The sequence below is a fragment of the Eutrema salsugineum genome, unplaced genomic scaffold (genome assembly GCF_000478725.1).
Source record: "Eutrema salsugineum unplaced genomic scaffold, Eutsalg1_0 scaffold_7, whole genome shotgun sequence".
NCBI lineage: Eukaryota > Viridiplantae > Streptophyta > Magnoliopsida > Brassicales > Brassicaceae > Eutrema > Eutrema salsugineum.
In genome coordinates, this window is record NW_006256486.1 from 12,418,588 (window position 1) to 12,443,543 (window position 24,956).

Sequence of the window (24,956 nt, forward strand, 5' to 3'; positions counted from 1 at the left end):
TGTCTTGAATGCTGTTCGATATGCCCATAATGCATCGTCAAGCTTGGTAGACCAATCCTTGCGATGAACTGCGGTTGTTTTCTTCAAAATCGACTTGATTTCTCTGTTTGAGATTTCTACTTGACCGCTAGTTTGGGGATGGTATGGGGAAGCAACTTTATGCGTAACTCCATTCTTTCTAAGAAGATTCTCGAAAACTCTGTTGATGAAGTGTGATCCTCCATCGCTTATCACAATTCTAGGAACTCCAAAACGCGGGAATATAACCGATTTAAACAGCTTCATGACGACTTTTGCATCATTGGTGGGACTAGCGACTGCTTCAACCCACTTAGAGACGTAGTCTACTGCTACTAAGATGTATTGGTTTCCAAAAGAAGTAGGAAATGGTCCCAAAAAATCTATTCCCCAAACATCGAATATTTCAACTTCGAGAATAAAATTTGAGGCATCTCATTCCTTTTGCTTATGTTGCCCATCCTTTGGCATTTATCGCATCGCGATATATAAGCTTGAGTATCTTTGAACAAAGTAAGCCACCAAAAACCTGCTTGTAAGATCTTTGAAGCAGTTTTGAAGGTTGCAAGGTGTCCTGCGTAAGACGAGCTATGGCATCCGAATAAAATTCCTTCCATCTCTTCTTCAGCCATGCATCTTCGGAATAACCCATCAGCACATCTCTTGTAGAGATAGGGTTCATCCCAAAAATAATGTCTTACGTCTTTCAGAATTGTTTTCTTCCTATACCCAAAGAATTGTGGTGGTTCTACATCAGCTGCTAGGTAATTTGCTATGTGCCTAAACCATGGGGTGTTGAAAGCATCTGATCTTTGCATGAGTTGCCTTGGTGGTGCGGTATTGGCATTGGTGGGGGTAGTATCTATTGCATAGATATTTTCTTCTGGCAAACTGTCATTTAGAGGCAATCTTTTTTCAACTCGAATTTGTGAAAGATGGTCTGCAACTCCATTATCTGCGCCTTTCCGATCTCGAATCTCGATATCGAATTCTTGCAGTAGGAGGATCTATCTTATCAATCTCGGTTTAGCGTCTTTCTTAGACATTAAATACTTGATTGCAGCATGATCAGTATGAACTATAACCTTAGATCCTACGAGGTAAAAACGGAATTTCTCAAATGTAAATATGACAGCTAGAAGTTCTTTCTCTGTTGTAGCATAATTGCATTGAGCTTCGTCTAGAGTTCTGCTTGCGTAGTAGATTACGTGCAGTTTCTTATCTTTTCGTTGGCCAAGCATTGCTCCGACTGCATAGTCACTTGCATCACACATGATTTCGAATGGGAGCTCCCAATCAGGTGCTTGCACGACTGGAGCGGAAACAAGGGCTTCTTTGATCTTATGAAACGCGGCTAAGCACTCATCATCGAACTCGAAGTTCGTTTCCTTGCAAAGCAAACGCGTAAGAGGTCTAGCTATTTGAGAAAAATCTTTAATGAAACGCCTATAGAATCCTGCGTGTCCTAAGAAACTACGAATTCCTTTTACGTTTGTGGGAGGTTGTAGGCTGGTCATGACTTCGATTTTAGCTTTGTCAACTTCAATTCCTTTTCCCAAAATTCTGTGCCCAACACGATTCCGTCTCGTACCATGAAGTGACATTTTTCCCAATTTAATACTAAGTGCTTATCTTCACATCTTTGCAGAACTTTACCAAGGTTGCCTAAGCATTTTTCAAAAGAAGATCCATAGACGGAGAAATCATCCATGAATACTTCCATGAAATCCTCAATAAAATCTGTGAAGATCGACATCATGCATTGCTGGAAGGTAGCAGGTGCATTACACAATCCAAAAGGCATACGTCGGTAAGCAAACGTGCCATATGGACAAGTGAATGTCATTTTTTCTTGATCCTCAGGTCGAATAGGAATTTGGAAAAATCCGGAGTATCCATCAAGGAAGCAATAGTAAGGGTGATTAGCTAACCTTTCTACCATTTGATCTATGAAGGGAAGTGGAAAATGATCTTTCCTAGTTGCTGTGTTTAGTTTCCGGTAATCGATGCACATACGATGTCCAATTACTGTTCTTGTAGCGATCATTTCATCTTTATCATTTTTAATGACAGTGACTCCTCCTTTCTTTGGAACTACATGAACTGGGCTAACCCAAGTGCTATCTGAGATAGGAAAGATTATTCCAGCTTCTAAAAGCTTCATAATCTCCTTCTTGACAACATCCATGAGATTAGGGTTCAGTCTCCTTTGACTTTGGATTGAGTTTTTAGCATTATCCTCTAGATTCCCTCTAACTCATCAACCCAACAAATTTTGCCATCCAGAGTCGGTTTATCGAAACTTTTGTTCATGTCAAACTGCATAACTAGGCCGGCTAGATGAAGGTCAATTTTTCCTTCAGGAACATTGATTATGGCTCTGGCTGTAGATAGGAATGGTCGTCCAAGAATAAGTGGATCCTTAGGTTCTCTTTCTAGCTCTAGAACTACGAAATCAGTAGGTATGGAACATTTTTCGATTTTGACGGATCAATTAAGATACCTACAGGTTGTCTAACGGAACGATCAGCTAATACTAAGGAAAATTTAGTGGGCTGGAAAGTGTGGTGTCCTAAACGTTTTGCTACTGAAAGAGGCATCATGTTTATGCTAGAACCTAAATCACATAGAGCACGCTCAAAAGCTATATTGTTGATAGTGCAAGAAAGTACAAAGCTTCCAGGATCGTTTTTCTTTTCAGGGATTCGGCTTTGCAGGATAGAAATACATTCATGGGTTATCATCATAACGCCTTCTTCAAGAGTTAAAGAATTAGTTAGAATACCCTTCATGAATTTTCTTAAAGCGGGAATCATAGCACAACCTTCTACGAAAGGTAATCTCACATTTAGTTGATCGAGTAACTCTTTCAGCTTAGCTTTTTCTTTCTCTTTCTTAGGGGCTCTTAAGGCTCTAGGATATGGAGGTTTAGGTTTATAGACACGAGTTGGTGGAGGAGGGATCGGGTCTTCTCCGATGATTTCCCGGGATGTATCTTCTCTTACTTCTTCTCCATCCTTCTCTCTTACCGCTTCTTTTTCAATGTCTCCTACCGTGATTCTTTCTCTTTCTTTTTCCTTTTCCTTACCCTTTTCCTCATCTTCGGGATGTTTAGGAAATTCAGGCTTTTTGTAAGCTAATCCACTCCTAAATGTGATAGCTTTCACATGATAAGAGGGATCTGCTTCACTTGAGTTTTCGAAAGAATTTTCACTTGGCTCCTCTTCAGAATTTTCTAAGTTTTTAGAATTAGTTTTGATTATCAGGCTAAGGAGGGTGGAAAATTTTTCATTGAAATCCTCTTGCATTGTTTTTAGCTCAGATCTAAGATCACTAATCTCTTGAGACCTAGATTTTTCAAGCTCTAGAATTCTTTTGTTTAGGTTTTCAACTTCAGAAGAGGGAAAACTAGGATAGGGAACAGGATTAGATTGAAAAGCCAAGATTGGTTCGGAAGTTAATGTCCAGGCAAGTTCGGAAGACGGTTTACCGCGTTCAGAAGGCTCGCGACCGTGGTGAAACAGGTCTTGGCTGCGGTCAGCATCATCACGACCGCGGTGAAAGCTTGGTTTGCCGCGGTCCGGATGAATGGACCCGCGGTGATCAGAAACGAATGGAAAATCTTGAATTTGGTAGACTTCTGCAGTGTTCATCATCTCTTGATCATAAGAATTCATTGGGTTGTCCCAACCATCAAAGTTACACGTATTGTGTGCCTTGTTTGGTTGTTGCAATCCAAGATGACTCATTATGTGATGGAGACACTTCATAACTTCCAAAATCTCTTTTTTCTTCTCAGGAAGTGCAGAATCACCAAAGGTTGCTTGGTTACGGATGTTGTTTGCGAAATTTTTGATGAAAACGTGAGCATCTTCTACAGATCTAGTTGAGAAGTCTCCATTACTTGCTGTGTCGAAAGAGTGTCGTAACTCTGGAGTTATACCGCGATAGAAGATACCCAGCAGGTATTCGTCGGTATATCCATGGTGTGGACAATCTCTTTGGTATTCCCTAAATCTTTCCCAAGTATCTAAAAGATCTTCGTCTTCTTTTTGTTTAAAAGTTCTTATCTTGTTTCTTAAGAGATTTGAACGATTCTAGTATAAAAGCGATTTAGAAAAGCAGTTCTACACGTTACCCACGTTATTAGTGAAGCAGGTGGCAAAGATTTTAGCCATTTGCTGGCATTGTCTCTCAAAGAGAATGGGAAAAGACTACACTTGTGGTAATCCCCATTTGCTGTAATGGTTGCACATAATTCTTCGAACGTCTCGATATGGTCGATCGGGTGTTCGGAATTGTAACCATGGAATTGATTTTGTTGAACTAAGTGGATATAGGGTACCTTAGTTTCGGTTTTGCCATCCTCTGGTAATGCTGGTTGAATAGCTCTTCGATCTCCCAAGAACTTCTCGAGTAAATCGAAACTTCCAATTAGCTCTTCATCATCTTCATGTTTTGTCGATCCGATTAGCTCATTGTCATCATAAATCGGTTCTTCAAACTCATCATTAGTCAGGTCATCATCGCTTGGATCACCATCCACACGATATGGTGGATCACCAAGAGTCCCAGGAACATGTTCCCGGTCTCTCATTGCAGAGATATCTGAAAAATTCAAAAGAAAAAGTAAAAGTAAACAAGTGTTCTAATGGATTTAAGCTGGGATTCGCAACGAAACAAATCAAAGTCCCCGGCAACGGCGCCAAAAACTTGATTGCGAGCAAAAATGGGGTTGTTGTTTTCGTTTTACTAAGCTTCAGGTTTTAAATTTATAACCCCTAAATGTCCGCAAGATAACAGATGTGCGCTGTAGTACTTAGGGTATCGATCGACAGAGACTTAGTTGTTTCAGTACGAATTCACGGCTACGCTTAAATCAGACTAGAACTAAACAATTTGGGTTTTGGTTTTGGGTTTTGGTTGTCATTAAATCTAAACTAGAAAGCAAGTAAAAGCAATTGAAAGAAAACGAAAAACAAGTAAAGCAAGTAATAAGCGAATGAAAGTAGAATGGAAACAAGGAAATAAGCGAATGAAAAGCAAATAAAATCGAAGGTTGTAAGCAATGAAAGACAAATGTTGGGGCTCAATGGGTTTTTGCAGGGGTTTATGGTCTATGCTAAGTCGATTTTAAACAAGTGATATAGGTAATCAACTACGTATGTTCTAGAACTCGAGGCACGGAAGTATGAATAGCCTACTTTTGCAGCACTAAACAACTATCTCTCGCAACCCTGATCAGTAGGTTTCCACTCTGATCTTGGAAGGGAGAAGATGCAACAGCAGAACAAGACTCATCAATATTCACAACTCAACTACAGGTAGGTTTCCACTCCTATAGAATCATTGCTCGTTTCACCCTAGTTCAGACAATTAATGAAAGCTTTCGCAACATATCATATCAGATCGACTTTTAAGTGGCCAGCAAAGAATCATGCAGTAAGATTAAAGGCAAACGAAGAACATCTATAAGATTATAAATCCTAAATCTATCGATCCATAAGCAAAGACACATGGAATTCCCTTTGAAAAATCCCTTTAAACCCAACTGGGTAACTACTCAAACATATTGTAACAAAGCATTATAAAAAAAATTGAAAGTGCAGGAAATTAAAGAAAAGAAGGAAGAAAAACGAAGAACGGAGAAGCAGATGGAGGCGCGATGACTTCCTCCAGCGGCGGCTCCTCCTTCAAGGGTGGCAGCTCCTAGGGTTTTTGAAGCACACCCACGAACTCTCTCTCTCTCTCTATCTCTCTCTCTCTCTATCTATCTAAACTTTCGGTCTCTATTGGTCTCCCCTCTTTAGAATGACCTAAAGAGGGTATTTATAGCTTCTGGAGTGGTCCTGGACACTTAGGGCTTCAAAAATAACGAAAGGAATCGATCTGGGCTTTAATTAAGTCGTCTGAAAAGTGAACGACCAAGTTCCGTGGTCGCGGTGGCTCTACCCATGGGAAAACAGGTGTTGGCCGCGGTCCCGGCACATGACTCTCTTCTGGAACTGCATTTTCTGTCATTCTTGCATCGGGAGTATCTGAAGATCTAACCGTTGGATTGTTTCCAAACCAAGTACATTAGAAATCTGGTTGGATCCTTTATGTTGTCTCAAAGTTTGGGGGTGATCGGACGGTGAGAAGGTCTTCATCGCTTGCCATACTTCTGACGGTCTGCATTTATCCAAAATTGCTCATTTGTTCCAAATTACATATCTTTTGCCCAAGTTTCCTGAAAAGTCTTTTGAAACTCTAAAACATTGAAAACACTTTAAAAACCATTGAAAACAGAGTTAAAACACCTGGATAAGATACAATTATGATCCAAAAAAGTGGTCAAAATACGGTGTTATCACTACTGAACGAAGGATTTTTGTGGGAAGAGATGAAAGGAATGCATGCTGATGCGTGCAAAGGAAAACGATGGATGGTATGTGGTGACTTCAACTAGGTGCTTGCTAGTGAAGATCATTCTTGTGATGCATCAGGCTCAGCAAACACTCAGGGCTCTTTCGAGTTTCAAGAGGTTGTTGAGAATGTAACATGGTTGATATGGCAATGCATGGACTTTGGTTTACATGGTGTAACAAGAGACACACCGATCTTATTCACAAAAAGCTAGATAGAGTTCTGATGAATGAAGACTGGCTGTTGAAGTTTACTCGTTCATACTCTGTATTCGAAGCTGGAGGATGTTCTGATCATCTGCGTGGGCGGTTCTACTTGGATGATAGCAATCAGAGAGTCAAAAAGCCTTTTAAGTTTTTGAATCAGCTCACAAAAATGCCTGAATTTCTACCTGCTGTCGAGAATCATTGGGAGTCCACTGATACTTTGTTTCACTCGACATCGGCAATGCATAGACTGACTAAAAAATTGAAAGATCTCAAACCTGCTTTGCGTCTGATGGCAAAGAACATATTCAGCGACCTGTCCAAACGAACTAGAGAGGCTTTTACTGGTTTCTGTATTAAGCAAGACGAAAATGCGAGGAACACAAATGTTGTGAACATGGCTGCTGAATCATTGGCTCAAGATCGATGGGAACACCTTTCCGAGTTGGAGGAGGGATATTTGAAACAGAAATCTAAGCTATATTGGCTGAATGTGGGAGACAAGAGTAATGCAGTGCTCTTTAAGGCAGTGTTTCTAGAGAATCTCAAAACATGATCAAGGAGATTGTCGGAACAGATCGAGTGATTATTAGGGGACATAATGACATTAAAGGGGAAGCAGAAAGACATTTCAGAGAGTTCCTAACCCATGTTCCCGATGATTTTCAGGGAGTAGAGGAGACTTTTCTATCTGACTTTCTGGGTACTCAATGCTCTGCTCTTGTGAAAGAGCAGCTGATTAGTGGGGTCACAGAGGAGGAGGTGAGGAAGGTGATTTTTTCAATGCCGAATAATAAGTCTCCAGGTCTAGATGGGTTTACAACAGAATTTTTTAAAGAAGCTTGGTTGCACATTGGAAAGGATGTCACAGTAGCTGTGCAGTCGTTCTTCCGATTTGGTTTTATGCCGAAGGGAGTAAATTCTACTATCCTGGCTTTAATTCCAAAAAGAATGATGCGAAGGTGATGAAGGATTATCGCCCTATTTCTTGTTGCAACGTCTTATACAAGGTCATATCTAAGATACTTGCAAATCGCTTGAAGAGAATTTTACCAGGCATCATCCCCCCTAACCAATCTGCGTTTGTCAAGGACCGTCTCTTGGTAGAGAATGTCCTCCTCGCCTCCGAGATCGTCCAGGACTATCATAAAGATGATTAACCATCTAGCTGTGCAATGATGATAGATATCGCAAAGGCTTTCGATACGGTGCAATGGGGCTTTTTGCTGAATGTTCTGCGGGCGTTGGGTCTCCCTGACACCTTCGTTCATTGGATACATCTCTGTATATCGTCAGCTTTATTCTCTGTTCAAGTGAATGGTGAACTAGCAGGCTATTTCCAGAGTTGTCGAGGATTGAGGCAAGGCTGTGCTCTGTCCCCGTATCTGTTCGTATTGTGTATGAATGTATTATCCAAGATGTTGGACCGTGCAGCTGCTGACAGGAAAGTAGGTTATCACGCGAAGTGCTCTCGTCTGAAGCTCAGTCATTTATGTTTTGCCGATGACATCATGGTTTTCTCAGATGGTAACCTATGATCGATCGAAGGTATTGTGGATGTATTTGAGGATTTTGCGAAGTACTCCGGTTTGAAGATCAGTCTTGACAAATCGACTCTGTTTATGACGGGTATCCCAGCCCCAAACCGGGAGGCTATCATAAGCAGATTCCCATTTAACATTGGACAGTTGTCGGTGCGTTATCTCGGTCTCCCCTTATTAACCAAGAAAATGTGCAAAGCGGATTATGCTCCTTTGGTGGCTTCTATTCGTGCTCGAGTAAGCATTTGGACGGTCAAGCACATTTCTTTTGCTGGCCGACTGCAGCTTTTGACCTCTGTAATCTCAGGGTTGGTTAACTTCTGGATGGCCGCTTTTCATCTTCCGCGTAGCTGCATTAAGGAAATTGATTCTATATGTAGTGCATTTCTATGGTCTGGGCCAGCGCTTAGTACTCGCAAGGCAAAGGTCTCATGGGTTGACGTTTGTAGACCAAAAAACGAGGGTGGTTTGGGAATACGATCTTGGAGGGAGGCAAATACGGTTAGCTGTCTCAAACTATTATGGCTGATACTCTCGAACAGTCCATCACTTTGGATACAATGGATCAAGATATACAAATTGCGAGGCAAATCCATATGGTCCCTACCGTCTCTGCATCAGGGATCATGGATGTGGAAACGTCTGCTGAAGATGCGGCCCCAAGCTCGGGAATTACACAGGACGCAAGAGCAAAATGGTGAATCGATCTCTTTTTGGTTTGATGAATGGTGCTCCCTAGGTCGACTTATCGATATTGAGGGAGCTAAAGGAGTTTTAGCACGTGGGATCCCAGCTCATTATACTTTAGCTGATGTATGGAGAACTCACAGAGGGCGAAGACATAGACATGATCCCCTTAATTTAATTGAGTGTGCTATTGTGGAAGCTAAAGAAAAGCGATCTCAGCAAGATGACAAAGCCCTCTGGTGTGGTAAAAACGGCGCCTACAAACCATTGTTTTCTTCAAAGCTTACATGGCAAAACATCAGGAATCCCGGAAGAAGGAAAGCATGGAGCTACATGGTGTGGTTCCAAAATGCCACCCCTAAATACGCGTTTATCACATGGCTTGCTATGCTGAATAGGCTGTCCACAGGGGAATCTATGGCTCAGTGGGGGCAGGGATTAGCAACGACATGCATTTTCTGTTCCGATTTGATGGAAACTCGTGAGCATTTGTTTTTTGAGTGTGGATTTTCGAACCAAATTTGGAGGACGCTAATGAAGGGTCTGCTCAGGGGGCATTACACGAACAAATGGAGTGATCTTGTCCAACTTCTATCATCAAGTACATTGCCGGAAACAGAGCTCTTCCTTGCACGCTACGCCTTGCAAGCGACTATAACAACAGTCTGGAGAGAGAGAAACGCTCGTCGTCATGGCAATGTTCCCTTACAGGCTGACAGGTTAATGCACATGGTGGATCAAACGATTCGCAATCGGCTAAGTTCCTTGAGGCTTCTCGGTAATACAAGATATGATGAGGGTATGACTATCTGGTTTGGCTCGCGGCAATAGTGTTTTTCTTAGAGCATTGAGTGTTGATTCTTAACTTATGTTTATATGGCTGCGACCATATTTCTTTTCATTTTTCTTTAGGAATTAAAATGTAAAGAAAACAGTTTTTTTTAATCTAATTTAACATATTTTTTAAAAATATATATATACAAAGAACGCAAAGATCAAAGTTAAGTCAGCCAAACAAGAAATGAACAAAGATTGATCGATTATAAGACATATGGACCATAGGCTAAGGTTATTGATTAGGGATAACTAATGATCAACAAATGATGTTAGCATGCTCAATTTAGCTGAATCCAAAGGCATACATCACACAAAGAAGGCTAATTCATTTTGGTGATATTAACCCACTTACTAATCCAATTTTCCAATTCTAATCAAGTAAGATATTGACCATCTCGAGATTATCAAAATCATGAAGATCAAGAAAGATTTAGAAGGTGATGGATATTTTTCTAAGGTATTGCTAATTATCCATAGTTTTCTAGATATTTCTTGATCTTCATTATTTCCATAATCTTGGTTAATCTCATCGATCTCGACCTTGCTAGGAAAACGCGAGGATATGACGGGCTGTAACAATGGCCTGAGAGTCTCTAGGTATCTGATTATATTTTCTTCACCAGCCTGTTTATTTTTCGCCAACCTCAAGAGTCGAAATCATATTTCGGATTGGTGGGATATTTCGGATCTGTTTTGTTCAGTTAGTTTGGTTTTGTTAGTCTGTGGCTCTATGTTTAGTTTGGTTTGTGGCCGATTCTGTTTAGCTCAAATTTGTTTGGTTTCAGTTTGTTTAATTTTTTTTTTTTTTTTAAAGGAACACCAAAAAGAAGACAACGAAGCTACTACTTATATGAATAGAAGTTATGATAAGTTCAAAGAAGAGAGAGCTGTTAAAAAAATTATTCAAAGACGAGAGGAAGAGGAAACGATATAGATGAACACTACAATTGGACTACGAACGACGTCTTTTTTAAAAAAAATCTGCTTACCAAGCTTTTTATCAAGTTTATTGCAACACCTTCTCAACCCCTCTTTCTCAAGACCATCAGATGAAATCAATGCTCCAAAGGATATTCGAGAGGGCAAACAAACAATGTTATTGAGACCAATAAGAAGATGTATCATGTGGAGAGAAAAGTGCATATGAATATAGGATCTATAATGAACTCCATGATTGAGGATTTTTGTTTTTCTTATGAATTCCATCCACCCTCGAGCTGTCCAAACCCAAGAGAGGGAACTAGTAATAATATAGGTTCCCAGTCACCGGGTTTGCTAATGGGTTTAAAGCATGACAATATTTCAACTCGCAAAATGAGAATGTTTAGGTAATTCCACTCTTATGGGGAATCGATTTCTGGGCTAAATCTACAAGAAAACTCTTCAAAAAATGAGTATCCTTTCTTGATTGTACTTTTGTATTATTGTATACTTAGTGAACTTTGCATGTATTTTGTATGAATAACCTAGATAGAGTCTCTATAGGTTTCTTGTAGTCTTTAATTTTAAGAAAACAAAAATCCTGGTAGCTAGCTAACTTTGGAAGTGTTGTGTATATTTAGTTATATTTAGTTTAGGGTTTTTTTTTGCTAAAAATAACCTAAAACTTGATTCTGAATACAAAAGTAGACTATTGAAAAAATATTTGACAAAAATAATTTAAAGGGGTAATAAAAAGACCATTTAATCTTGTATAACCAAACAAAAAACGAATGTCTTTATTACCGTTTAAACCCTGACGAAGTCTACTAAAGACTTAATGAAGTCTACTAGTAGACTTCTTTAAAACGAAATGAAGTCTACTATGTAATTAAATAAAAAAATTTAATTTTAAAATTTAGAAAAATTTATTTTAATTTCAAAAATTACATTCATAAATTAGGTAATTATAATCCAAATGTACATAAATTATTTTTTTATATTGATAACTTTAAATTTATGTTTTTAATTAGGAAGAAGAAAATCTATTATTTAGGTTTTAAACTTAGTAGACTTCTATATTGAAGTCTACTAAACCGAATAAATTAACCTAATCAAAATATAAACCAAAATTAAATCGGAAATAACTTCTCCTAACCAAAAAACATTCTATAACTGGGTAAATTTACTTAATCCCAAAAAATCAAAAATAATTATTTTAACCAAGACATAAACCAAAATTGAACCAATAATTCAAAACCAATAATTATTAATTTAACCAAAATTTATACCTCCATATAAGGAAACTCAGGACTTGTAATCCTAATTTTTTGTAAAAAAAAAAAAAAACTCAATCTCTCTCTCAAACGGCACTTCTCCTCTGCCTCGCCCAGTCTCGCCGTGAATCTCTTTTGCCAGTCCCCTCTCTCGACTCCGGCCCTCTCTCCTCACTCTCTCGCTGCCGTCTCTCTCTCTCGTGCTTCACACCACCACCTCTTGCCGGTAAAAGACCACCATTCTTCATTCTCAGGTATTTTTTTTGGTTTAGATCTTGGGTTTCTAGGGAAAGGACTAGATAGATTTGTGTATCAACAAACAGTGAAGAGTTTTGACTCTCTTTCTTCTGTTTCTTCGTTTAGCTTCTGAGGACAAGAATCCGTTGGAAGAGAGAGAGAGAGAGAGAATTAGTGACCATTGACTGGCTCTTAATCTGTTTTCAATTTTGCGTTTTACATCAAAATTACCGACTCGCTACTTTCTCCATCCTCGTATAATGTCCTGGGTTTTGCTTTTGGTGTTCGACCTAGTCCGTTTTTTTTGTTCCCCTTCCGATTAAGTTATCCGATTATTTAGAAAGTTGGCTCCTATTTCTCCTTTCCGATTCATTATGTGACTATGTAGAAAGCTTCCGATCTTTGTGCTGTTAGTAGATTTAACTTGTCTTAAAAACGCGTTTTCCTTTCTGAGTTTTTGGTGAGATTGTTTTTGGGATTTTCTGATTTGTACTTCAGGTAATTCGATCCCTTTTATGAAATTCCGATAGCTCTCTTACAAAAACTTGATTGTTTCTGCCTCGAGTCAGCAATCATTTTGGTACTAAGTTGGTGTATGACTTAGTTACGTCTGTGATTTGATATGTCAGATTTTTCACAGGCTGTGTGATTTTCTTACAAACTGAGGCCAGAAGCATTGATTGGGTTATTTGAAGTAAAGGAAAAGCAAAAAGAACAAGCTCAAAATGCTAATAGAGGAGGAGCAAAAAAAACAAGCTTCTATGAAGAAGTAATCTGATGATCATGACGTGATGAAAAGCAAAGCGGTCACTAGCCACTAGCCACTTCACTGGTTCCAGATGTTTTTTTCAAAATTGGTTTGATTTCTTTACTGTAACTTTTGTGGTGTTGTGATATGAACTTGTCTTCTCATTTTAACCTTGTATATCTTTGTGATCTAGGTCTTTTGTAATACTTTTAATATCAACAAAATATGTTATTCCTCTTTTGCCCATATAAACGAGCGAAGCTTAGTGCTATCAAAAATAAAATTAAACGTTATCAATATATACAACCTGGAATGCTGTGAATAAAATTACGTAGTAGCTTAGTGTAAAAACAAAACTGAAGAAGTAATGAACAAAAGTAGCTTAGAGTATAAACAAACGTGAAGAAGTAATGAACAAAAGATTGACTCTTAAATAACAAGATGAATGATCATTTTACTTAAGATTATACAAGAGAACAGGAGATATATGATCATTTTACTAAATGAAAATAAAAATTTAGATAAGATCAGATTTCTCTTTAACAAAGACAACCATCAGATTTCCCTCAACCATCTTAACAATACTTATGAAGTAGACTTCAACAATGATGAAGTAGACTTCAAAAACTATGATATATAATAGTTTTGTAGTAAATGATGCCTCATAAATGATAGGGTTGTAAGTTTTCCAAAGATACAAAACCATTACTCAAAAAAAAAAAAAATCCTCCTTGCCATTATCCACCACAAAATACCACAATTTCTTTTCTATCAAGTAGACTTCGTGTGCAGACTTCATCCGTAAACTGCTGGAGAAGTCTACTTTGATAAGCTAACTAGTTTAAAAATCAAAAATTCTGATTCTGCAATAAATATCGACTTAAATGAAATGAAAATCATTGAATAGTTCAATCACTTGCTAACAAGCATTTCGAAACCAAAAAATTAAAAAAATACTTTATAAATATGCAAAAAAAAAAATAGATACAAAAAGTAGACTTCCTAGTTAGACTTCCTTAGTAGTTTCAGGAGAAGTCTATTGAAGTCTACTTTAATAAGCTAAGTAGCTTAAAAATCAAAACTTCTGATTCAACAATAAATATCGAATAAAATGAAATGAAATTCACTGGGTAGTTCAATCACTTACTAAAAAGCATTTCTAATCCAAAAAATAAAAAAACTTTATAAATTTGCCTAAAACGCGTTTTTAAAAAAACTGCAATAAGTAGACTTCTACAGCATACTTCAAACGTAGACTGGAGGAGAAGTCTACTTTTTCATAGTGAAGTCTACTAAAGAAGTCTACTAAAAAACAAGTTATTTTTGCAATTGACTAATCCATTGACTTTTCCTTTAGTAGACTTCAGAAGTAGACTTCCAGCCAAAAAAGTTTCTTTAGCATTTGACCGATGCATTGACTAATAAAGTAGACTTCTATTGTAGACTTCATGTAAGAGTAGACTTCTCTGACAGTCTACTTTTGAAGTCTACTTTTTCAATAGAAGTCTATGGAAAAAAATAGGTTATTTTTGCAATTGAATTTTTTGAGTAGACTTCACTGTGAAGTCTACTCAAAAATAGATTCCTTCTAAGTTTGACCAAAAAATATAAGTAGACTTCTCAAAGAAGTCTACAGTTTTTAGACTTCTTTGGGAAGTCTACTAAAGTTTTTCGGAATTTTTTGAATTTTTTTTTTTAAATTGTAGTCAAACACTAAAATGACCTATACGTTTTTGGTCAAACTACAAAAGTAACTTAAACGTAGACTTTTTATGCAGACGTAAATAGTAGACTTCATAAGGAAGTCTATATTAAAAAGTCAAAATATGGTCAACTACAAAAATAACCTCTTTTCTTTCGTAGACTTCTTATGCCTTCAAACGAAGTCTATTAGGCTTTTTTTTTGTTTTCAAAGGATATCGAGTAGACTTCTTGTGCAGTTTAATGAAGTCTACTTTCGCGATACAGATATAGATATTACTAAAATTGAAGTGTATCATTACCTATATCGGTTTTGAGTTTGTTTTTAGGTCTCTCATGCACCCACAACTCTGAATTTGACCCAAAAAAAACAACCCAGGTCTTGATTAAGTTGAAATCCCCAAAAATACATAACCTTTGACATTGTAACTCAGCTCAGAAATTTTAGAGAAGAAATTAGGAAAGAATACAGAAGGTTATGAGTGTATGAGCTCTCATATTAACTTATTACAGCTTTAAAATTGGTTGAGAAGTATTTATTCTATTTTTGGGGTTGTTCATGGTGGTTGAAGATATTGAAGAAGATGGTATTATTGTAATAAAAAAGGTTTTAGGAGGTTCCATGAGACTTTAGCCAATATTTTTAAAAAATCGAAATAATTGGTTTATAATGGCATTTTCGTTAATATCTTGAGTGAAAAGGATAGAATTGTGACAAAATGGCAAAAGTTGGAGAGAGAAAAAAGGTTAGTTTGGTGTTTTACTTTAAAATTCAGGTTAAATCTGAAACACTCCTTTTAGTTTACAGTGTTTTCTTTAAGACCCAAGAGTCCAAATAATGAAATCGCACTGTAAAACCAAAGACAATAACAGAAACTACTGAAGATTTTATTACGCAAAGAGCGCAGATTCCAACCCGAACACAGAAACATTACAATATTAGACTTTATTCTCATAGTTTCTTTTCTTAAACCTGAGTTACTTTATTACAAACGCATGCACCAATGTTTACTTAGAGTCATACGTGCACGTACGTGCATATACAAGACTTAGTGACTGGGCTGAGTCTCTGCTCCGTGTCCCCCGCGGCCACCGTGGCCTCCTCCTCCGTAGTGTCCTCCTCCGTTGTAACCTCCATGGCCACCACCATATCCATCAGGTTTCACAGTTACCTCACTCTCTGACTTCACCATGGCTGTCCCAAAAACAATAAAAATTAACAATATTTCAAAAGTATTGTCTAGCACGTGCAAATGTGCGTTCCTCTACCCATTTTCAAATTGAACACTTTTAAAAATATATATATGCATAGAAATTTGGAATGAATTATGTAGTTTAGTTACCAGGTCCAGGATTACTCTGAACAGCTGCTACTCCGTGTCCCCCACGGCCTCCGTGTCCTCCGTGGCCTCCTCCTCCTCCGTAGTGTCCTCCTCCTCCGTGGCCACCACCATATCCATCAGGCTTCACAGTTTCCTCACTCTCTGACTTCACCGTGCCTGTCCCAAAAAGTAAAAACCAACATTATTTCAATAATAATATTGTCTAGCACGTGCAAATGTCCATTCCTTATCCATATTTGAAATTGAACACTTTTAGAAATATGTAAATGTAAAGAAATTCGGAATAAATTATATAGTTTTTAGTTACCAGCTGGTCCAGGATTACTCTGAACAGCTGCTACTCCGTGTCCCCCACGGCCTCCGTGTCCTCCGTGGCCTCCTCCTCCGTAGTGTCCTTCTCCTCCGTGACCACCACCATATCCATCAGGCTTTACAGTTTCCTCACTCTCTGACTTCACCGTGCCTGTCCCAAAAACAGTAGGAAACAACATTATTTCAAAAATAATATTGTCTAGCACGTGCAAATGTCCATTCCTTTATCCATATTCGAAATTGAACACTTTTAGAAATATGGAAATGTATAGAAATTCAGAATTAATTATGTAGTTTTTAGTTACCAGCTGGTCCAGGATTACTCTGAACAGCTGCTACTCCGTGTCCCCCACGGCCTCCGTGTCCTCCGTGGCCTCCGTGTCCTCCGTGGCCTCCGTGTCCTCCTCCGTAGTGTCCTCCTCCTCCACCACCATATCCATCAGGTTGCACAGTTTCCTCACTCTCTGACCTCATCAACAAAATTTGAAAAATATTGTTAGCACGTGCAAATGTGCACTCTCCCCGATTTCAAGAAAAGAATTTCTCTTAACAACATTTTAATATAAAGTCGGATCTCTAGTTAAAAGAAAATAAAAAACTCGAAACATCTAAATAGCTTGGGAGGGTCTAATACGTATAACAAGAACTAAACATCATACGTAAAGGTGTATCTTTTCTTATTAGGACATGAACATCATGCATAAGTGTGCTTTTGACTAAGTCTGTCCAAATAATTAACTATCGTTCAAACCAATTTTCCAGACTTAAAACGGACGAAATAGCTGTACAAAATTATCAAATGGTAGGTTACTTCGGGTTTGATTACCTTCAGAGATTTAGTAGTCAATAAAATAAATCTTACGTACCCAACTGCCTTGCTGAGACGACGAGAAGAAATGCAAACACACCCAACAAAAGCAAAGTTTTGGAAGCCATTTTCTTTAACTGCTTATAAGTTATACACTCTCTTGTTTTGTGGAGAAAGAAGTGATGAATAAAACGTTAGCCTGCATGCACGCTATTTAAAGAAAACGCGGAAGAGTGAATGAGAACAAGTCAAATTAAATAATTCATAGTGCGGTAAAAAGAAGTGTTTTTTTAAGAAAAAGTGAAAGGGGGATTTAGTGTATCACAACAAAATTTAGATAATTGCATTGTTTGCAGAGAAGGACAAAATTTTAGAATAAATTATAAGAATTTCGTTTGCTCGAGCGAGCAAGAGGGAGTTTTAACATTCTAGAAGAGTTTATCCTTATTGAATTTTTACAGAAAATATGTATAAGTTTTATTGCATGGTCTTTTTCATATCTATATCGAATTTATCCCCCAAAAACAAATTATATAGTTTACATATCTTTTTTTGTATCATGCTATCTTTCTTTAGGCATCTAGAATAGATTTATATATGACATAACAGCGTGTGATTTATATATTATTAGGATTTTATCTAAATGATGAAAAAGGAGTCAATATAATCCTTTAATGCATGCATTTATATATTAGTTTCTCCTTATACATGCATTTCAAACGAATACATATTTTAAAATCTATTTAAAAAATAATTTGCTACATATTCACCCATATTTACCGATATTTTTCCATTTTCGTATAACCACATCAATTCTTGCAATTTACTTAATCCATCGTCCTACAACTAAAGTGGTAAGGATTTATCATTTTTTTTCTTTTGAAAAAGGGTAAGTAGATAAGTATGAGAAAAGTATATATGAATACGTTGCGTCGATCCCAATATGGTGGGTTGTTGGATTAATTTGTTAATAAATTTAATATTAAAACTTTAACCTCACTAGTCTTTGATTAGACACAGAGCGATCGGACAGGTGATGTCAAAAAGAGAGAGAGAGAGTAATCGGAGAGGTATATTCATCACGGTAAATAACCATGTTTATCAAAATCATATTTGGTATTTTAGGGCTCTGAAATGTAACAGCGTTTTTAGCTGTGCGGAAAAAGCGATTTTAGAGATAGGTACAGTCTAACTGCGGTACGTGCGGAAAAATATATTTGCGAAACAAATACGGTTTCTATATAATTAGCAGTGCAGAATAATGTTTCATTGGTGAAAAAACATTGCGCTCCACAAAAAATATTTGAATGGTGAATAAGACTAAAGCGGTACAGATTACAGATTATAAACAAATATATTAAAATATATATAACTAGTGTAATTATAATTAAGTTATTTATTTTAGTTAAAGAATAAATAATTTTATATATTTATGAACTTTAAATAATCAAATTTTATTTCAAGTAGAAGTTTATTTTCAAAAATACATATATTACGAAATAAGATAAAACGATAATTCACAATAAATAAAATACACTTCAATAAAAACATTCATCAAAATATTTTAGTTCTAAATTATTTGTTTTGTATTGATAAAGAGACATTTTCAATATATTTATGAACTATAGATTATAAATTTATTAGTTAAGTAAAAGTTACAAATTGAAATTAACCAAATTCTGATAAGAGCTTAATTGATTTCTAAAAATGATATTATTTATTTTTACTACTAATTTTAGATTTATTTTTATTTAACAGGTTTTATATATTTGTAAGGGTTATGGATGGGAGGAAGTGAGAGAATTAGTTTTTTTTTTGTCAAAGTAACTTTTATTAATTAAAATAAAAAAAAAAATATTACACAAAGCGGTTTTTGCCTTGGACCGCAGGAGTTAGAGGGTGTTTCATTTGTAATAGCGGTACAGAGTTTTATCCTTTGTGTAAAACCGCAAATTGCAATTTTTTTATACAAGAAAAAAACGCAAATTTTTATGCAAGATAGCTTGATTGGTGACTATATGACGTTTTGTACTTTATTTGGTAGAAATCCGCTTTTACTTTGTTATCATTCAACGCCTTAGTTTAAACTATAAGAAAATGTGGTAAGACTAAAAGATATGACATTATTAATTAAAAAACATAACCATAACCATATTGAACTTAGTCTTTATACAAACAAAATATATTTGGAGAGGATATATTTTCTCCACCAATAAAATGTTGGAGAGGATGTTTTCTATTGATATTATTCTTTTGATGTTATTGTTGGCTTTTACAGTATTCTTCTAATTTGGTCTCTGCTCAATATGCATAATTTTGCCCGATGATGATGCAATGGATGACCTTACACTTCACATTTGGTGTCTGACTTTCCATATATGTCTTTGCTTGATCATGTAGTAGTGAAAACTCAGTTTAAACATGTATCTACTGATCTCGGTAACAACAAACAAATATTAGTAAGAAACATCAAAAGAATAATATCAATAGAAAATAAAATTGATTTGTGAATATAGTAAATAACTAAAATAAAATAATGTTTTTCATTTATCTATCTTTTCATAAAAATTGGCTACTACTAATCATACATCCACAACAATGGCGAATCAGAAATCTATTTTTACCCGGAGCAAATATATTATTTACGGATCTGTTTTTATAAAAGATTATTTACAGATCCGACATATATTTATCATACATAAGTCTATTTAATGGCAGTAGTACATAGTTATTATAAGATCATTTTTATAATGTTAAGTATGAAACGGTTATTATAAGATAGAAAAAAACCGGAAATCTTGAACTATTTTCAGTCCTAACTGTTTATGACAATATATACTATATTCATTTGTTTATATTTTTGGGAGATAACATAGGAAAAAAATATTTAAGGATATATTTTACTTTAACAATATCTAGAATAGATTTTGACATGAATTAATACATCAAAATAAAGTATGTTTGAAATGTCCTAAGTGTAATCATTATTGTTTCTATTAAGTAAGAAAATTGAACCGGTGCACAAATTAATTCAAAGAAGTGCTCTTTTTCGTTTTTGACGACGGTTCCATTTTGTTTGTCTTTTATTTATACAATAGTTTCATAATTCATAATAACTTCCTCATTCTTAGAGAATATTGCTTCTATAAGTGTCTCACCACACCCAACCCATAAGTGTCTTATGCTTCTATAGTCACTTTGTCAAGCTTGGGCCATCAATGATAGAAAGAATACTTATAATAGTTTTCCTGGAATTTTGTTTGATGAACACATGGTTAAATAGATTTTATAACTAATAATGAAGCTTATAACCGGAATATTTTTTTTTACAAGGCAGTATTACTACGAATACGGTATATCCCCAAAAAATACAACTATATGAATGTTGAGTATAACTGGAAATACATGCACAATTACATTTGGACAGATGTTCTCTACCTGAACACATGTCTTATTGGCTGAAACAAACATACCCCACCATATTATTTATTATTTATTGGGTTTTATCCACGAAACTCAAATTTGTGTTTTCCTCCCCAAATCAGACATTTCCAAATTTGAGTTCTCCCCAAACATCAAAATTCAACAAATATCTGGGTTTATGCCCAAAACCACAAAAACTCTTTTTTTTGCAAAATAACATTTTTTTGCAAAAATGCCAAGTCTCGGCTCGTCGTCCGATTCAGAGCTTTTAAGTTGTAGCCCTCCAGCCGAAATGTACAAAGGCGTTGGAATCCCGCGATTCTGTTTTTGTCATCATCGACCAATCATCAAAATTTCCTTCACCGTTTTGGATCCGGGAAGAAATTCTTCGCTTGCAATAAGGAATACATAAGCAAAGTTCAGCTGTTGATTGCTTTTCATTTCGTTGCATTTGCCAAAAATATTTATACAGTTTCGGTCCTGTAGAATATCAGATGTCATTTCTTCAAGTGGTGTGATGAAGCGATGATAGAACAGCTTCAAGATCTTTGGCGTGATGTGACCGAGATGGTCGACCAATGTGGGTGGAGAACAGCAATTGACCAGATTCACTTGACAGAGATTTCTCAGCTACAGGAATCGGTAAGCAAGCTGAAGGAGGAAATGGTTGAGGCTTCTAGGTCACATTTACTCCTTCGTGAGGTGGTTTGAGACTGGGTTTTGAAGGAAATGGATAGGGAATTGGATCAGATCCGACAAGATAGGTTATTTAAGGAAGTTAAGGTGATGATTGTTCTCTCTGTTCTTTCTGTGGCTATGGTTTCTTTAATTATCTACCTGTTCAAGTAGTTAAGATTAGTTGTAGTAATCAAAACTTAATAAAGGTTAGTGAAGTTATTATCAAGATGTACTAAACAAGTTTCTATGTCCTCGTATATTTCTGAGTTTTCCAGTTTGATATAATTCTCCCCACTTTTCTAGTTTTCAATTTCCCGATTAACATATGGTCAACCAAATGATACTGAGTTATTCCAGTTTTCAATTTTCCGAATAACATATGGTCACACCAAATGATACTGAGTAATACCAGTTTTCAGTTTCCCGAATAACATATGGTCACACCAAATGATACTGAATAATACCAGTTTTCAATTTCTTGAATAACAGATGGTCACACCAAATGATACTGGTTAATACTAGTTTTCAGTTTCCCGAATAACATATGGTCACACCAAATGATACTGAGTTATACCAGTTTTCAGTTTCCCGAATAAAATATGGTCACACCAAATGATACTGAGTAATACCGGTTTTCAGTTTCCCGAATAACATATGGTCACACTAAATGAAACTGAGTTATACCAGTTTTCAGTTTCCCGAATAACATATGGTCACACCAAATAATTCTGAGTAATACCGAAATATTAGAGTTTTCTGTTTTATCGGCTGAGATAATATAGTGGAGAGAATAACACGGGTAAATTTAAACTATTTTTTTATAAATAAATATTTTACAATAAAAGCAGAAATTAAAAACACTACAACTATAGATTTTAAATAACAAAAAACATAAAAACATAAAATTCATTATTATTGGTGAAAACACCATGAATTAATTCATGGCGTGTGCCTCGGTCATCAAGCAGGCCTCCTTCACGTACCTCTCCGGCTCCAAGGCGCACATGCGGGCGACGTCATCGAAAACGTCGTCGTCCTCCACCTTAGGGTGGAGCAGCATGTCATGGAGTGCTTGGAGGAGTTCCCTCACCGTCGTCCCGGTCTTCCAGATAGCGGTGACGAGTAGCGGATGGATGACACAGGATTTGTCGATGATGGAGTGCAGAATCGGCGTCTTCCACGCCACCTCTGGTGGCCTGAAAGGGTACTCCAGTGGGTAATAGATGGAGATGAAGAAGAGGTCCCATTCGTATGGACTCCCGGGGGGCCCATCATCGTTGCTTGCAATTCATAAATGTCTTCCGCCACCGCTCCGCACTAAACCCACTCGCCGGACACCTCAACAAATCCCTTAGATGAACCTTGATCGATCATCCACGTTGTAGCGGCCATTTTAAAGTGAGAATGAGAGCAAAGATAACACTAAATAGAGAAAAGATAGCACTAAATAGAGAGAAGATGATTTAGAAGATAGATATGAGTGAGAGGGAGAGTGAGTTATATCTATAGAAAGAGAAAGGAAAACCATTGGGTGTGACTCATATAATAAATACCCTTCACCCGTTCAACCTTAGGGGAATCGTGCGGAGAAATTAAAAGTTACGTCTCTCCTCTAATAAACCCGAGAAATAATTATTTAATTAAAGTAGCGGTAAAACAAAAGATAGTGTTGGTAGTTGTACTAGTCTTACGACAGTTAATGAAACATTAACTGTCGTAAGACTAGTACAACTACCAACACTAACTTATCCTCTTATTTGATCATTCTCTCTTTCATCTATGCAATGATGCAATGTGTCGTAATTATCTTTTAACAGCTAAATTTATTATTATTTATTTACTTTTACGCAGATATATATATATATATATATATATATATATATATTACGTCTAACCTAACCTCTCCAGTGATCGTTCCCTCTTTCCTCCACCTCTCATTTCGTCTATGCAACGCGTTGATGTCGTGTCAACTTCGTGAGGGAACAAGTTTTACCCTTAACAAAACAAATGAAAGCCGCAAGTGCACAACTAATCAGTTGTAGTATTTAGGGATCGAATCCACAGAGATTTGTGTGTTTGGTATTCTTCTTCGGTTTTTAACTTTATGTCTAGACTAGAGTGGTTTTTAAATATTGGTTGTTTGTCACGAATTAAACTAAAACAAGAGAAAGCAAATAAATCTATCCTAGAAAGCAAGTAAAGAAATCGAATGAAAGGCTAATAAAGCAAGTAAAATATCGAATGAAAAAACTAGTAAAGCAAGTAAAATATCGAACTAAGGGAATTGAAATGCAGGTTTAAGTAAGCAAATAAAAATCGATGGGATTGTAAACTATGGCTAAAAACGCTGAGCTTTTGGGAAAACTCTAAGGGATCATAATCGGTTTTAACACTAAGGTAGATAGATTGGGATTGACGGATAACGATATATGGGTTCTAGAGCTAGAGTACGGCGGTATGACTACGTCACTGTCGTGATCATAACCAACTGTTTCTTGCAACCTTGACCAGTAGGTTTCCACTCTGGCCCTGGAAGGGAGAGAACGCAAGAGCTGCACAAGACTCGTCAATACTCACGATCTCGCCGCAGGTAGGTTTCCACTCCTACGGAAAAATCGCCTGTTTCATTCTAGGGCTGATACTTAATGAAAACTTTTGCAACACTAACTATCTAGATCAGATACTAGGTGATCAATCAAGCATACATGCAATAAGAACAAAAATAAACAGAGAACAGGTCGAAATCCCAGATCTATAAACCTAGATGTCTTAATCGATTATGAGAGCCCCTTTTGGGAACCCTAAGCCCAACTCGGGATCTACTCAGACATGACTGAGGTCGACATCATCATCGGTTTTAATAAAAGTAATGAAAAACAGTAAAGAAAAGAGATAAAGGATGCTTGTCTATTGAAGAACTCGGACTTGAACAATCTTCTACAAAAATCTCATAAAAACGGCTAAAGGAAAAGGGTTTCTGTAAAGTATCAATCGTTTTTTCTACAAACGACCTAAATGACAAGTATTTATAGTCTTCAATACTCCATGGTCTCTAGGGTTCCGGAATTGAGGCTGAGAATGACTTTAGGCTTCAGAAATATGGGCTTTAATTCGGAACTTGATGGCCGCGGTCGGGAGTGACGTGACCACGGGGATTTGGTGGTTGGCCGCGGTCGGGAGGCTTCTGACCGCGGGAAATAGGCTGCTGGCCGCGGTCGCGTGACTTGCTGGCCGTCTTCGAGTGGCTCCGGGGCAAATGGAATATCTTGAGATCCAACCGTTGGAATATCTCCAAACCAAGTGCATTTGAAAGCTGGTTGATTCTTCTATAAGTTGTCCAATTTTGAGGGTGATCAGACGGTGAGAAGGTCTTCACCTCTCTATGAGAATTCTGACGGTCTGCATTTATCCAAAAGAGTCTTTTTGTTCCATTTTGTGCCTCTTTATCCTAAATTACCTGAAAAGTCTTTTAAAATCCGGAAACATATAAATCCTTTGAAAACCTTTGAAAATGGAGTAAAAACACCTGTAAAAGATATTAAAGTGATCCATAAAAATGGTCAAAATCCGGTGTTATCAACTCCCCCAGACTTAGTCTTTTGTTTGTCCTCAAACAAAACAAAGGCCAAATTTCGGCGAGAGGTTTGAAAACGCAGGAATTAAACAAAATCTCAGAGACCAAACTTCTAGACCAATATCGATCAGTATGCATCAATCGGGAATAGCATAGAAAATTCTCACTAGCAATACATGCATAGCTAGTCCGTTAATCCGTCATGCGGAAATCTATGCCCTAAGATCTAACTTACAGTCAACT

At 36.8% G+C, this 24,956-nt stretch overlaps 1 protein-coding gene and 1 non-coding gene across 2 annotated transcripts; one reads left to right on the plus strand and one right to left on the minus strand.

The window, feature by feature from the left end:
* Nucleotides 1–3,996: 3,996 nt before the first annotated feature.
* LOC112083236 lies at nt 3,997–4,104 on the plus strand. Its single transcript, XR_002897528.1, has one exon. It is a non-coding gene; the product is annotated as a small nucleolar RNA R71 (small nucleolar RNA).
* Nucleotides 4,105–15,438: 11,334 nt separating this feature from the next.
* On the minus strand, nt 15,439–17,215 carry LOC18010792 (cold and drought-regulated protein CORA). Its single transcript, XM_006393657.2, has 5 exons — nt 17,097–17,215; nt 16,536–16,694; nt 16,226–16,381; nt 15,919–16,074; nt 15,439–15,770 (listed from the first exon to the last, which is right to left on the minus strand). Exons 1-5 carry the CDS (start codon nt 17,164–17,166, stop codon nt 15,625–15,627), a joined length of 687 nt encoding a protein of 228 aa, XP_006393719.1. The 5' UTR covers nt 17,167–17,215; the 3' UTR covers nt 15,439–15,624.
* Between the last annotated feature and the right edge of the window lie 7,741 nt (nt 17,216–24,956).

Excerpts from the sequence above, each read along its gene's own strand:
- LOC18010792 (XM_006393657.2), bottom strand. The coding sequence starts at position 17,166 with ATGGCTTCCAAAACTTTGCTTTTGTTGGGTGTGTTTGCATTTCTTCTC. Across the intron at positions 16,695-17,096 it reads CGTCTCAGCAAGGCAGTTGG|AGAGTGAGGAAACTGTGCAA; the intron begins GTACGTAAGATT and ends TGATGAGGTCAG. Across the intron at positions 15,771-15,918 it reads TCAGAGTAATCCTGGACCTG|CCATGGTGAAGTCAGAGAGT; the intron begins GTAACTAAACTA and ends TTTTTGGGACAG.